Consider the following 16,185-nt stretch of genomic DNA (forward strand, 5'->3'; position numbering starts at 1 on the left):
AAACATAAGGTATAATAGACTCTTGAATCTGTTGGTACAGTGAAATTGAACTAGATTGGATCTTACAGTTCAGTAAATAATAAAAAGCCACAAAAATAATTTTATATGATTGCAGATCAGCAGGTTTTTCTGGTACCTCTGACCCGAGACTTATGTGCACAAGGTGAGGCCAGTAGCGATACTACAATTCTGCAACAGGTGATCCATAATTAGAATTGAGTTCAGATGGCACCTTATCTAGGAGCCTTCCTTAAGGGTTGAAGTCTGGGTTAGACCACCCTTTAGGCCTCGATGGCGCTGCCCACACCACGTATTGTAATCAAGTGAATGTGTCCACCTTTCCCACCAGACTGAGCCACTTTAGCCCTGAACCATGTTTTATTCATCCTTGTGTCCCCAGCAACTGGCAGAGTATTTAGCACAGAGTAAGTGTGAAATGTTGAAAGCAGGAATGAGGCATAGAATCCCGCCAGACCCCCATGACTTCCATGACTAGAAAAGAATTTTAAAGAGCCTTCTCTCCTTTATGAGTCTTCATTTCTATTTTCTTCTTTATTTTTAAGAATTAAAAATTTCTACCTCATCTAGCACACATCACCAGTGACAAATGGAATCTCTGAGCATCTAAAGCAATGGAGTCAAAGGTTATGGGATCCACCCTACTTGGCCACTATCTCATTGATAGCTTGTGTTATTAGAGCTCCATGATTTAACTTTCTGCTTTGAAATGATGTGAAAATGACCGTTCTTTCCATAAAGCAGAGGCTTGCAAGGATGTGTGGTTGTTTGACCCATGTGGTGTTTTTAAAAAATGTTTACTAGGTATGAACATTTCAAAAGGTTTCAGAATTTTAAAGAGGTCTTATTTCTGACTTCTCTTGAAAAAAAAAGAGGAGGTTCTAGCCATGCTACATTACTCACAGTGTGCTGGGTAATGGCTGCCAGCTTTAGACAAGAAATGGTCACCCCAGTTTACCCTGAAACTTAGCTTATTCGGGTTTACATTTAATTAGCCAGTCCCTTTTTAAACCTGTTTGATTTATCACTGATTTCTATAATTACTTACAGACATTCAAATCACCAGCTCGTTGGGGCAAGATCGTATTTGTCTTCACACTGAGTTTTTTGGACACACTTAGCAAATACTTTACATTCTCTAACTATTCTGTTCTTTTGTATAATCCCTTGCCTTCACAACTGAAATAAAACCTAGTAGGTAGAGATTAGATAGCTATTTAAGAATTTCTTTTTAAGTATTTAAACATTTTTACCATTATTTCTGTCGATGGTTTGTAGGTCTCAATAAAGAAGATGAAAAGCAGTTACAAGAACTTGCTTTGGAAGAGAGGCAAACCATTCTTCAGAAAATCAACATGTTATACAGTGAGGTATGTTTTAAGAGGTAAACTAATCTCAGCAATGTTAATGTAAAGGAATACTATTCTTGCTAGACTATGTTTTGCTGCTCAAAGTATTTTCCAAACACCAGTTGATTAAGTCTTCTCTTATGATGATTGATAATATTGGGTTTAGTGCTGTCATTTACTACAGAATGAGATTGAAGAGATTGTGTTGGCAAGGAACGAAACCACCCCACCCCAGACAAAAGTATTCCAAAGCTGAATCTATTAAGTTACCAGACAAGGGAACACATGCTAGTGAAGAAATTTACTTCAACATGGAGTAGAGTCAGGGGGTTTTAAGTCTTAGGAAGAGGGAGTGGTACATGGTAACTGGGTTAATTAAGGATTGAAAATTTGCATTCAGGATAGAATGGAATGAATCCAAGGGCATAGAGACAGTGGGTTAATACAAGTCTTTAGTCCCTTCTAGCTCAATGGATGGTTTGTCTACAAGAAAATGAAAATACGGTGCTATGTACTATGTTCCCCTTTGTCATATCTGCCACCCTCCTACCTTCAGTCTTCCCTACCCTGGGAATCCAGTAGAGAGACATTTTTTTCCTTGAAGTATAGTTGATTTACAATGTTATGTTAGTTTCAGGTGTACAGCACAGTGATTCAGATATACATACATCTTCTTTGTCAGATTCTTTTCCCTTATAGGTTGTTACAGAATATTCAGTATAATTCCCTGTGCTATACAGTAGGTCCTTGTTGGTTATATATTTTATATATGGTAGTGGATGTATGTTAATCCCAAACCCCTTTTCCCTTTGGTAACCATATGTTTGTTTTCTATGTCTGTGAGTCTATTTCTGTTTTGTAAATAAGTTCATTTGTATCTTTTTTTTTTTAGATTTCACATACAAGCAGTATCATATGATATTTGTCTTTCTCTGTCTGGCTTGCTTCACTTAGTATGATAATCTCTAGAGGGACTTTTTGAGGATGAGGATGGAGGTATCAGTTATTGTTTTCACTGATTTAAACAGCTAGTCAAAAGCAGATGTAGGACGTCTGACTCTTAGTCTACTATTCTCTCCTGCAGGCTATATCATTTCTAGCAGAGATGGACTATTTCAAAAATTGTCGGTAGGGGGAATCATGACGCATAGATACTTTCAGTTTGATTTGAAAGACCTTTTAGTAATAATAAAGTTGCTTCCCTTTTCTTCCTAAGAGGTAAGTTGGTTGCTTTCTTTATTAGAAAGCCCCTTTTTTTCTTGTCACACTGAGAAACTATTTGAGCCTTACCTCGGGAGTCCTCAATCTACTCTTTAAACAGCAACTCTGCTGAGAAGACAGGGCACGGCCTGGTGTCCGTCCGCTGTCATTTATTGTGGGAGAGAATATATAATCATATGTTAAAAGTCCTCGTTTTCTCCAAATGAAGACTTTCAGAGCTTACTTCTTTCATTAGATGAAAGAAGTTACTGTTTAAGACTAATCAGAAGCAAAATTCGAAGAAAATTGAATGGAACACTGGCCTTTGATCTAAACTTTTGCATTTTAGAAAATTAAGATAATTTGATAGCATTGTAGAAAATATGCCAACAAGTAACTTCATTGTTAACATGAATCATCATTTATTTTAGGCCTAATTAGGTCTACTTATTAAAGCATTTTAGGACCAGACCTCTTTGAGATGCTCTATGATTTTGTTAATTACTGATTTTTTAGTATTTGGGGGTCTTTTATCTAAGTTCAAGGAATAGCAGTATGCCATGGAAAATATACACACTAATACTGATTTTTTTTTTTCTTTTTCAGCTTCTCCAGAGTCTAGTGCCAAAGGAGAAATATGACAAAAATGATGTTATTTTAGAGGTGACATCTGGAAGAACTACTGGAGGTCAATAAAATAATTTTATCGTAAATGATCTTAAAAAATACTTAAATGTTACCTTGATATGACACACTGTAACTTTAAAAGTCTGTTAAATGTGTTTCACTTCGGAAGTAGTCATTTCTCAACTCCTAAGGGGTTTTTACTTAAGGAGGACTCTCTAAGAAATTTGTGCTGATTTTTAAAAAATTTTTTATTGAAGTATAGTTGATTTACAATGCTGTGTTAGTTTCTGGTGTACAGCAGAGTGATTCAGTTATAAATGAATATTTTTTTCATATTCTTTTTATTTTGGTTTATTACAGGATATTGAATATTTTCTATCCTACTGTGCTATACAGTAGGACCTTGTTGTTTATGTATTTTATATGTAGTAGTTTGTATCTGCTAATCCCAAACTCCTAATTTATCCCTCCCCACCCCGTATTCCCTTTGGTAACCATAAGTTTGATTTCTATGTGTGTGAGTCTGTTTCTGTTTTGTAAATAAGTTCATTTGTGTCATATTTTAGATTCCACATGCAAGTGATATCATATGGTGCTTGTCTTTCTCTTTCTGACTTACTTCACTTAGTATGATAATCTCTAGGTCCATCCATGTTGCTGCAAATGCCATTATTTCATTCTTTTTTATAACTGAGTGGTATTCTATTGTATATATGTACCACATCTTTATCCATTCCTCTGTTGATGGACATTTAGGTTGCTTCCATGTTTTGGCTATTGTAAATAGTGCCGCTATGAACATTGGGGTGCATGTATCTTTTCTTATTAGAGTTTGCTTCAGATATATGCCCAAGAATGGGATTGCTGGGTCATATGGCAACTCTATTTTTAGTTTTTGAAGGAAACTCCATACTGTTTTCCAGAGTGGCTGCACCAATTTACATTCCCACCAACAGTGCAGGAGGGTTCCCTTTTCTCCACACCCTCTCCAGCATTTATTGTTTGTAGACTTTTTGATGATGACCATTCTGAGCAGTGTGAGGTGATACCTCATTGTAGTTTTGATTTGCATTTCTCTAATAATTAGCAACGTTGGGCATCTTTTCGTGTGCCTACTGGCCATCTATATGTCTTCTTTGGAGAAATGTGTGCTGACTGAATATTTTTATATTTTCTCTTAGGTGATATCTGCCAACAATTTACCCGGGAAATATTTGATATGTATCAGAATTATTCAAGCTACAAACACTGGAAATTTGAACTTGTGAATTATACACCAGCTGATTATGGTAGGTGTGTTTGAGGATTTGTCCATAGATGATGCTGGAAGTTGTTTTTCTTCTGATATTGATTAGAACCATGTTGTCCCATTTTTTAAAACATTTGACCTATATCTACTAAATACTGTGACATGGGCTCATCAATCACAGTGGCTTACTATAGTAGAATTCTTACTATGGGAGAAGAGAGTGGGAGGGAAGGAAGTATCCTCCTAGGAAGGAGTATCTGAATTAGAGAAACTTTCCCTGTGGAGGGTTGATATATGCCTCGCCTGAAAAATCATTGCTCTGTTGTTCAAAGCCAAGATGTATTAAGGTTTTTACTCTGAAGTACTAATGATGTGTTGGAGGTTTATGGGAATGCAGAAGTAGTTAGTCATTTGTCTTTATTTTCAAGAAGCTCCCACCCTAGTTGGGCTGATAAAAACTTAGACAACATAAACAATAAGAACCAATGTGAGTCTTTAAACTTTTAAATACTCAAGTATGTTAAATCAGAACATCTGATAGTAATTCTTTTTTGTTCAATTCTCTTAATCCACCTGGAAGTTTTTGTCTGCTTGGTTACACAAAGATACACTATAGTAGACAGAGGGCCAATGAATAATAACCCACAAATTATCAAAGTGGGGAAAGAGGATTCATGTAAGTTAAACAATCGAGGGAAATGAAAACAAGTATAGAGCATAAGTAAGGTTGTGCGTCATATGGATTTGAAATACAGGCAGTGGCTAGGAAAGGTGAAACAGGAGGGAAGCGGGCAGGGCGCAACCTTCGAAAGAATGACATAGCCTGAACACATGACATAAACTGATGAGAACCAAATGGGTCCAAGATGGTGGACAAGTCGACTTCCACTAGACCTTGAGCCTCAGTATATGCTCATTGTAATACATCAGCAAGCTAAATGACACACTGACTGGCACCATGACAGTGCCAAGGCCAACCATAAGGATGAAAAATTGGGCGGTGGCCCAATTCCCGGAAATCCCCACCCCCTTCCCAAAATAGCTGGAATACTCCTCCCACTCATTAGCCTATGAAGTTACCCACCCCTTAAAAACTGACAACCCCATACCCTGGTGCTGCTCTCACCTCCTGAGATGGCCCACACTATATCTGTGGAGTGTGTCTCTCTCTAAATAAATCCACTTCTTACTATCACTTTGCCTCTCACTGAATTCTTTCTGTGATGAGACATCAAGAACCTGAGCTTCATTAAGTCCTAAAACCAGGTGTGTGATCTCAGTTGGAAGACTGTGGGTTTTGGCCGGGTTTGAGTCCTAGCCATGTGGGTTCAAGTCCCAATCAGGGTTTAGGCTGGGTTCGAGTCCCAGCACATGGATTCAAGTCCCAGTCTGAGGTACATGGTTTCAAAGGGAAGACCAACGAGAGCAGATGGAAGGACCAATTTGAGCAACAGCATGGTGGTGGGAAAGATCTTGCTGTGTGTGTAGAAGTGAGGAAGCCAATTAAACCAGAGGATATTTGTGATGAGAAGTGAGAGGAAATAGGTTCAAAAGAGTAGATTTTGAGCAGACGTTAAAGCGGGACAGGCCTTGATTGTTAGAGAACTGTTGAAGATTTTGCTAATAAGAATATGATTTGATCAATATCTATTTTAAGAAGATTCTTTTTTTCTTTTTTTATTGAAGTATAGATGATTTACAATATGGTGTTAGTTTCAGGTGTACAGCACAGTGATTCAGTTATGTGTGTGTATGTATATATATATATTCCTTTTCAGATTCTTTTCCCTTATAGGTTATTACAGAATATTGAGCATAGTTCCCTATGCTATACAGTAAGTCCTTGTTGGTTATCTATTTTCTATATAGTAGTGTGTATATGTTAATCCCAACCTCCTAATTTATCCCTCCCCCCACTCTCCTTTCCCCTTTGGCAACCATAAGTTTGTTTTTAGAAGATTATTTTGACAGCAGTGTGAAAGATGGACTGAAGAGGCTAGATTTAAGGCAGATGGCAGAGAGGTTATTAGAGTAATCCAGGTATGACTAAGAGTTAGAACTGGGAGTGGGGACACATATGAGAGAACTTCAGGTGAAGAATGAGCAAAATTTGTAACTGACAAGATCTATTGCTTGCCCACTATGTCCTGCGTGCAGTATGTGTCGTTTGATCTTCACAACCCTGGGTATTGTTAATCCCATTTTACAGATGAAGGTCTAGGCTCAGAGAGTAGGTAACTAATCCAAGATCACACAATAAGTGATGGCAGTCCTGGGATTAGATTTAAGTCTGTCTGATCCAGAACCACACTACATCCCATTAGTTTATTCTGATACAAAGGAGACGAGCCACAGGGATCTAATCTTTCTAGCTGGGAAGATTGTGATATTCATTCATGCCATTGAATGGAATAGAAATTGGAAGGCCGTCTCCATTTGGGCAGAACAGTGAAAGTTGTTTTTGAATTATTATGTGTGTTGTTATAGTGAGCGTTCCTTTAGAAATATCCAGTAAATGCTGAAGTCGTGTAGCCAGAGCTTTGGTGAGAGGATAGAATTGAGGAGAGCGATTTGATAGCTGTTAGCACAGAGATAATGTCTGATACTGAGAGAGAATAAGTGAGGGAGAGTTTATAGAGAGGGAATATTCAGGGTACCAAACGTTGGAGAATGGCCGTATTTAGAAAGATAAACTAGTTGGCAAAAGAAAAAGAGGGGTCAGAGAAGCAGGAAAAGGGATGAGAACAGTATAATATTTTGGAAGCAGGAGAGGAGAGAGTTTCAAGAATGTAATGAGAAACACCAGCATATGAAAGAGAGAATGTAATCGCTGAGACGTATATTTTGAATTCAACTTTCAATAATGAAAGGGAGATGAACTTAATAACAGGAAGAGAGATTCCGTTTCAGGTGCCCAGAGCAGCCCAAACAATGGTTGGGAAATATTTCTTTTAGTTACATTAACTCAGTAGCAAAATAAAATAAAGACATTTTAGAAAGTAAAAGAACTTTTATTTTATTTTGTTTTATTTTTTTATTGGAATATAGTGGATTTACAATGTTGTGTTAGTTTCAGGTGTACAGCAAAGTGAATCAGTTATACATACACATATATCCACTCCTTTTCATATTCTTTTCCCATATAGGCCATTACAGAATATTCAGTAGAGCTCCCTGTGCTATACAGTAGGTCCTTATTAGTTAAAAAATATGGGATGCTTCGCAAATTTGTGGGTCATCCTTGCGCAGGGGCCATGCTAATCTTCTCTGTAGCGTTCCAATTTTAGTATATGTGCTGCTGAAGTGAGCACAAAAAAAGGTCTTTGATTAAAAAAGAAAAAATTTTCAGGAATTCCCTGGTGGTCCAGTGGTTAGGACTTGTTGCTTTCACTGCCAGGGCCTGGGTTTGATCCCTGGTCAGCGAAGTAAGATCCTGCATGCTGCATGGCGCAACCAGAAAATAAATAAGCTAGAGAAAGAGGAAAAGATACCTGCCCTATAAAGTATGTATATTAAATTATATGTATGGGCTTCGCTGATGGCACAGTGGTTAAGAATCCGCCTGCCAATGCAGGGGACACGGGTTCAAGCCCTGGTCCGGGAAGATCCCATGTGCCACGGAGCAACTAAGCCTGTGTGCCACAACTACTGAGCCTGCGCTCTAGAGCCCTCAAGCTACAATTACTGAGCCCGCGTGCCACAACTACTGAAGCCCACGCGCCTAGAACCCATGTTCCACAACAAGAGAAGCCACCGCAATGAGAAGCCCGCACACTGAGAAGAGTAACCCTCACTTGCCACAACTAGAGAAAGCCCGCACGCAGCAACAAAGACCCAACGCAGCCAAAAATAAATTAAAAAATAAATTTATAAGAAATTATATGTATATATATTTAATGTTTAATTGAAATAGAATCACAGAGATACAGCACTAACAGCTAAGATTGGGAAAAAATACATTTTCATGCAAAAATTCATATATCAAATGACTTAAAGTCTTGTAGTTTTGTGACATTGGGACAGATAGGGGAAATACTCAACCACTACATAAATAATCGAAACTAAATAATTACAAGATAGTCATTGTGGAAGCAATGGAGGGTGATGGCTCTTGATATGTAGTGTAGGTCTGACACTATTCTGTATTCCTGGTACCTAAGGAATTGAAATATTTTTCAAGTTAAAGGGAGTCTATGAAATATATTACATCATCTCTTCCAACAGATTAATGTTTATAAATATGTTTTGTTATTCTGTGCTCAACCACTGAATTCAGGGATAGGTCACTTAAAGTAATGTGGTGGTTAATTTTGTGTGTACAGAAGACATACATTTCACCATAACTCTGAGAAATAAATTTGTGAAGGGAGCCCTGGCATCCTTGAAGAGCTCTGTAATTGCTTTTCTCTGTAGCCCAGACCTTACAGTGGGAACTCTCTTGTTGTCTGGCCAAGGACCTCAAGCTGATGATCCAGTTTCTGGATCCAGCTGCCCAATTGCAGCCAGTAAAGAGGGCAGAAAAACAGGTTGAATCACTCCAAGAGTATGCAGTCAGCAAAACCAGACCATGGGGGACTTCCCTGGTGATTCAGTGGATAAGACTCCATGCTCCTAATGCAGGGGGCCTGGGTTCAATCCCTGGTCAGGGAACTAGATCCCACATGCATGCCACAGCGAAGATCCCACGTGCTGCAACTAAGACCCAGCACAGCCAAAATAGGTAAATAATGAATAAATATATTTTTTAAAAAAGAATTGTTTAAAAAATTAAAACTCTTCAGAAAGTGGGCATAGAGGGAACCTACCTCAATATAATAAAGGCCATGTACGACAAACCCACAGCAAACATCATTCTCAATGGTGAAAAACTGAAAGAATTTCCTCTAACATGAGGAACGAGACAAGGATGTCCACTCTCACCACTATTATTCAACATAGTTTTGGAAGTCCTAGCCACGGCGATCAGAGAAGAAAAAGAAATAAAAGGAATACAAATTGGAAAAGCAGAAGTAAAACTGTCACTGTTTGCAGATGACATGATACTATACATAGAGAATCCTAAAGATGCCACTAGAAAACTACTAGAGCTAATCAATGAATTTGGGAAAGTTGCAGGATACAAAATTAATGCAAAGAAATCTCTTGCATTCCTGTACACTAATGATGAAAAATCTGAAAGATAAATTATGGAAACACTCCCATTTACCATTGCAACAAAAAGAATAAAATACCTAGGAATAAACCTACCTAGGGAGCCAAAAGACCTGTATGCAGAAAACTATAAGACACTGATGAAAGAAATTAAAGATAATACCAACAGATGGAGAGATACACCATGTTCTTGAATTGGAAGAATCAATATTGTGAAAATGACTATACTACCCAAAGTAATCTACAGATTCAATGCAATCCATATCAAATTACCAATGGCATTTTTTTACGGAACTACAAAAAATCATCTTAAAATTTGTATGGAGACAAAAAAACCCCGAATAGCTGAAGCAGTCTTGAGGGAACAAAGCAGAGCTGGAGGAATCAGACTCTCTGACTTCAGACTATACTACAAAGCTACAGTAATCACGACAATATGGTACTGGCACAAAAGCAGAAACATAGATCAATGGAACAAGGTAGAAAGCCCAGAGATAAACCCACGCACCCGTGGTCAACTAATCTATGACAAAGGAGGCAAGGATATACAATGGAGAAAAGACAGTCCCTTCAATACGTGGTGCTGGGAAAACTGGACACCTACATGTAAAAGAATGAAATTAGAACACTCCCTAACACCATACACAAAAATAAACTCAAAATGGATTCAAGACCTAAATGTAAGACCGGACACTATAAAACTCTTAGAGGAAAACATAGGAAGAACACTCTTTGACATAAATCACAGCAAGATCTTTTTTGATCCACCTCCTAGAGTAATGGAAATAAAAACAAAAATAAACAAATGGGACCTAATGAAACTTAAAAGCTTTTGCACAGAAAAGGAAACCATAAACAAGACAAAAAGACAGCCCTCAGAATGGGAGAAAATATTTGCAAACAAATCAACGGACAAAGGATTAATCTCCAAAATATATAAACAGCTCATGCAACTCAATATTAAAGAAACAAACAACCCAATCCAAAAATGGGCAGAAGACCTAAATAGACATTTCTCCGAAGAAGACATACAGATGGCCAAGAAGCACATGAAAAGCTGCTCAACATCACTAAATATTAGAGAAATGCAAATCAAAACTACAATGAGATATCACCTCATACCAGTTAGAATGGGCTTATCAAAATCTACAAACAACAAATGCTGGAGAGGGTGTGGAGAAAAGGGAACCCTCTTGCACTGTTGGTGGGAATGTAAATTGATACAGCCACTATGGAGAACAGTATGGAGGTTCCTTAAAAAAATAAAAATAGAATTACCATATGATCCAGCAGTCCCACTACTGGGCATATACCCAGAGAAAACCATAATTCAAAAAGACACATGGACCCCAGTGTTCATTGCTGCACTATTTACAATAGCCGGGTCATGGAAGTAACCTAAATGCCCATCAACAGATGAATGGATAAAGAAGGTGTGGTACATACAATGGAATATTACTCAGCCATAAAAAGGAACGAAATTGAGTCATTTGTTGAGACGTGGATGGATCTCGAGACTCATACAGAGTGAAGTAAGTCAGAAAGAGAAGAACAAATATTGTATATTAACGCATGTATGTGGAACCTAGAAAAATGATACAGATGAACTGGTTTGCAGGGCAGAAGTTGAGACACAGATGTAGAGAACAAACATATGGACACCAAGGGGGGAAAACTGCGGTGAGGTGGGGATGGTGGTGTGATGAACTGGGCGATTGGGATTGACATGTATACACTGATGTGTATAAAATTGATGACTAATAAGAACCTGCAGTATAAAAAAACAAAAAAACTAAAAAAACAACTAATACTAAACTTTCTTTGGGTTATTTATATGGAAATATGTTAACATAAATGTTTCAGACATTACATGAAATTTCTAAAAATCTTATACGTTCTGGTGTAATGTTATAAGTCATAATTCTAGTTATTTAAAATGTATATCTCAGAAATAACTAAATTTCCTTGTCAATTGCATTATTATGAACTTTCATCAAATCTTTAACCGTGGTCATTTTTAAGTCTTTTGTCATTTACGGACAGTTCTGGGTGTACTCTGATGCTTTTGCCAAAATGTTCCTATAAAAGGGTTTCATTTTCAAGGAATTCATGGAAAAGACTCTGACAAGTACAGGTTTCTGGTAACTGACTATACTGCTGAACTGAATGAATGAGCATTTTCAGAACTCTAATGGAAAACTGATGAATTCATAAAAGTGCTAACAAAAGATCAAGATGAAAAAAAAATTAATTACATGGGACTGAGTGAACTGATAAGGATCATTATAATTTTTGTGACTTTCTGTTTGAATAAAAAAAAATATTCCACAAGGACTCAGAGGCAAAAAGTATACAAATCAATTATCACTGCAAAGTAAAGGAGCTGTTACAGTGGAGGATTACTGGACTGAATGTCAATGTTATGACATAGTGTGAGTGTGTTTGGTAATTGCAGTCATTGTTGATTTTGTTGTGGTCATCCATTTACAATGCTTGGTGTCAGTTTATCTCTTGTAAGAAGAAAATACAGTGTGTGTGTGTGAAAAAAAAAAAAAGGTAAACACTTATTAAAAAAAAACACCACATAGTCACTTTGGTATTATCAGACCCCCCCCAAAAAAAATTCCTTAGTATAATCAAATATCCAGTGAGTGTTCACATTTCCCTGCTCATAAATTTTTTTGTATAGTTTTTGTTCAGACTGAAACCTAAGAACTTCCTTACGTTGCAGTTGGTTGATATGTCTCTTAAATCTCTTGTAATCCACAGCTACCTCCTCAATTTTAATATTTTTCCTTGCAATTCATTTGTTAAGGGAACTAGATTATTTGTCCTATAGATCATCTGGATTTTTTTTTTTTTTTTTTTTTGCGGTACGTGGGCCTCTTACTGTTGTGGCCTCTCCCGTTGCGGAGCACAGGCTCCGGATGCGCAGGCTCAGCGGCCATGGCTCACGGGCCTAGCCGCTCTGTGGCATGTGGGATCTTCCCGGACCGGGGCACGAACCCCTGGCCCCTGAATCGGCAGGTGGACTCCCAACCACTGCGCCACCAGGGAAGCCCAGATCATCTGGATTTTGCTGATTGCATCCCTGTGGTAATATTTCACGTTTTTATTGCCCTTCTATTTTCTGTAATTGCCCTTCTATTTTGCTAATTATAGTCAGAGACCAGAAAAAAAATTAAAACTTAAAAAAAAATAATTAAAAAAAAGAACAGAACGTGGGAAATTTCTGTCTATCAATAGCCCTAGTTCCTCAACAGATAATATGAAGTAAACAAAAGAGATGGATGACGAACTTACAGACTGAGAGGTTTGAAAGACATATCAAAATTTTTAAATGGACAAGACTAAACTGTAAGAAACTAACACACCATTGTAAAGCAATTATACCCCAATAAAGATGTTACAAAATCTTAAAAAAAAAAAAGACTAAACTGTAGTAGCTAGGGCAGCACATTAGGTAATAAAATTATAATAAAGAAGGGAATAGAAGGATAATGGTTATTCATGAGAAGGGGAGGGAATTGTAACTAGGAAGGGGCATGTGAGAGGGCTTTGGGGGTGCCTGACAAAATTCTTTTCTTTTTTTTTTTTGTGGCTGTGCTGCGCGGCATGTGGGATCTTAATTCCCTGATCAGGGATCGAACCTGTGCCCCCTGCAGTGGAAGTGCTGAGTCTTAACCTCTGGACCGCCAAAGAAGTCCAACAAAGTTCTTTTTCTTGATCTTGAACTATACATTTCATTCATGTGGTTTCCCATGTATATTATTTTGTAATAAAAACATTTTTTAAAAACATAATCAATAAGAAACTAGCTTAGGCATTAAGATTTTTTTGTGCTTATCTTCCCACTCCACAGATAAGCAAGAGATAAATTTCAATCGATTCTTGAGAACTTGAGAGAACCTATAGAATTATTCATCGTTATCAAATTACTATGTTACTGAACAGTCTTTTATATATGGCACCAAGTCAGCCTAGATTGCATGGTATAGTTCAATGTAGAAAACACCCCACTATTCTTTTTTTCTAATACTATTTTTGGAAAAGTGAAATTTGTTCATTTATATAAAACTTAGCAACAAAAAAAGTATAGAAAGTAAAATGAAAAACATGCTGTTATTCTATTCTCCAGAGGTAACCATAAATAATATTTTGGTATGTTTCCTTTTATATATTAATTCACTAACATTGGGAAAATATAGTTTTGTACCTACCTTATGTTCTCATGTCAGGCTCTATGCTCACATCCAGGCCTTACATTAAGGGCATCTAAGATCCTGATCCCTTTCAAAGTAGAATTCATTAATATTGCTGGAACATTTTTTCATAGGTGGGCTACATCATGCAGCCGCCCGAATTTCCGGTGACAATGTCTATAAGCATTTGAAGTATGAAGGTGGGATTCACCGAGTTCAGCGAATTCCTGAGGTGGGCCTGTCGTCAAGGATGCAGCGTATTCACACGGGAACGATGTCGGTTATTGTCCTCCCTCAACCAGATGAGGTAACCTCCTACCTAAACTCTATACCATTATCTATGAAGATCAACCAGAATTTTATTGTCTAGGAAAAAGTCCTGTGTGTTCTGTATACTCACAGAGTACTTCTGCACTCCAAATGTATGGAGTTCATTACCCCCCGACGAAGTACTTCTTCAGTTCTCTGTGGACAGCATGTGGTCGTCCTACAGTTCAACTCAGTTCTGACCCCATCTACCTGGAGATGGCGTCAGATCCTACAGGCTAGACTCAGTCCCACAAGAGAGCCTACCCTTCTGCTTCAGAGGCCAATCACAAGGCCTGGTTGTCTTCTGTGTTTCTGATCAACTGGTTATCCATCTGGATGTTCCCATGACCCCCTCCTTAGGTTAAATAATACTAAAGTGGCTTACAGAACTCAGGAAAACAGCTTACTTACTAGACTACTGGCTAATTACAAAAGATACAACTCAGGAATAGACAGATGGAAGAAGTGCATAGGACAAAGTATGTGGGAAGAGGTGCAGAGCTTCTGTACCCTCTCCAGGCTCGCTACCCTTCCAGCAGCTTCATGTGTTCATCAGCCCTGGCAGCTCTCTGAACCCTGTGCTTTGGGGATTTTTATGGAGGCTTCCATACATAGACATGTTTGGTTAAATCATCGGGCTTTGGGGATTCTGCTCCCTGGAGGTTGGGAGTGCAGTGGAGATGAAAGTTCCAACCCTCTAATCATGTGGTTGGTTCCCCTAGGATCAGCCCCTGTCCTGTGGTTATCTAGAGGCTTTCCAAATATCACCCCATTAACATAAACTCAAGTGTGGTTGAAAGGGGCTTAGGGTGAGAACTGGACAAATATATATTATTATAAATCACAATATCACAATTTATTTTTACAGCAATTTTTTTAACCAGGATCCCGTCAAATTTCACTTATTGCAGTTGGTTGTTATATCTCTTTAAGTCTGGAACCAGTCTCCCAACCTTTCTTTTTTTTTTTTCTTTTAATGACATTGACTTTTTGAAGAGTCTAAACCATTTGCCTTATAGAATGTTCCACATCTGCATTCATCTGATTGTTTCCTCATAGTATTCTTTAAATTGTTCCTTTATGTCCTATGTTGTATTGAAAGTTATATTTAAATGTTCCATTCTATTCAGGTTATACATTTTGAGCAAGAATACTTTTCAGATGTAGTTATATTCATGTTGCAACTTATCAGAAGGCATAGAATATCATATTGTCCGACTCTTAGTGAGGACTGGTTTGAGCATTTAGTTAAGATGGTGACCACAAAAATATCTCCATTATGAAAGTGTATTTTTCCCTTTGTAATTACTAAGCAATCTCTAGGGTAATATGTCCTATTCCCAACAACTTTTCTTCCATGGTTTTAACATCCATTAGTGATCTTTGCCTGAATTAGTTATTTAGTTTGGGATTGCAAAATGGTGATTTTCTAATTCTACCATTCCTTCTACATGTATTACCTGGCATTCTTTTCTGTAAGGAACATTCCTCCCCACTACCTTCTCTCCTCCTTTCTTCTTGCTCTCTTTCTTTTTTTGTTGTTTTTAACATCTTTATTAGAGTATAATTGCTTTACAATGGTGTGTCAGTTTCTGCTTTATAACAAAGTGAATCAGTTATACATATACATATGTCCCCATATCTCTTCCCTCTTGCATCTCCCTCCCTCCCACCCTCCCTATCCCACCCCTCCAGGTGGTCAGAAAGCAGCGAGCTGATCTCCCTGTGCTATGTGGCTGCTTCCCACTAGCGATCTATTTTACGTTTGGTAGTGTATATATGTCCGTGCCACTCTCTCACTTTGTCCCAGCTTACCCTTCCCCCTCCCCGTATCCTCAAGTCCATTCTCTAGTAGGTCTGCATCTTTATTCCTGTCTTGCCCCTAGGTTCTTCTATTTTCTTTTTTTCTTTTTTTTAGATTACATATATATGTGTTAGCATACACTATTTGTTTTTCTCTTTCTGACTTACTTTACTCTGTATGACAGACTCTAGGTCCATCCACCTCACTACAAATAACTCAGTTTCGTTCCTTTTTATGGCTGAGTAATATTCCATTCTATATATGTGCCACATCTTC

At 37.8% G+C, this 16,185-nt stretch overlaps 1 protein-coding gene and 1 non-coding gene across 8 annotated transcripts in view; one reads left to right on the forward strand and one right to left on the reverse strand.

Annotated features, from left to right (window-relative positions):
• MTRF1 (mitochondrial translation release factor 1) overlaps positions 1-16,185 on the forward strand; it is a 70,544-nt gene that overhangs the window by 25,832 nt on the left and 28,527 nt on the right. For all 7 annotated transcript variants that reach the window (XR_009559704.2, XM_060287732.1, XM_060287736.1 and 4 more), the window contains 4 exons: positions 1,297-1,388; positions 3,174-3,255; positions 4,376-4,483; positions 13,931-14,103. Coding sequence is in view for 6 of the 7 variants with exons in the window: in XM_060287732.1 (XP_060143715.1) it covers positions 1,297-1,388; positions 3,174-3,255; positions 4,376-4,483; positions 13,931-14,103 (455 nt within the window). In the remaining variant the exon portion in view is untranslated. The remainder of the gene's footprint in view (positions 1-1,296; positions 1,389-3,173; positions 3,256-4,375; positions 4,484-13,930; positions 14,104-16,185) is intronic.
• LOC115866842 (U6 spliceosomal RNA) lies at positions 7,648-7,754 on the reverse strand. Its single transcript, XR_004044871.1, has one exon. It is a non-coding gene; the product is annotated as a U6 spliceosomal RNA (small nuclear RNA).

Source organism: Globicephala melas, chromosome 18, assembly GCF_963455315.2.
Source record: "Globicephala melas chromosome 18, mGloMel1.2, whole genome shotgun sequence".
Taxonomy (NCBI): Eukaryota; Metazoa; Chordata; class Mammalia; order Artiodactyla; family Delphinidae; genus Globicephala; species Globicephala melas.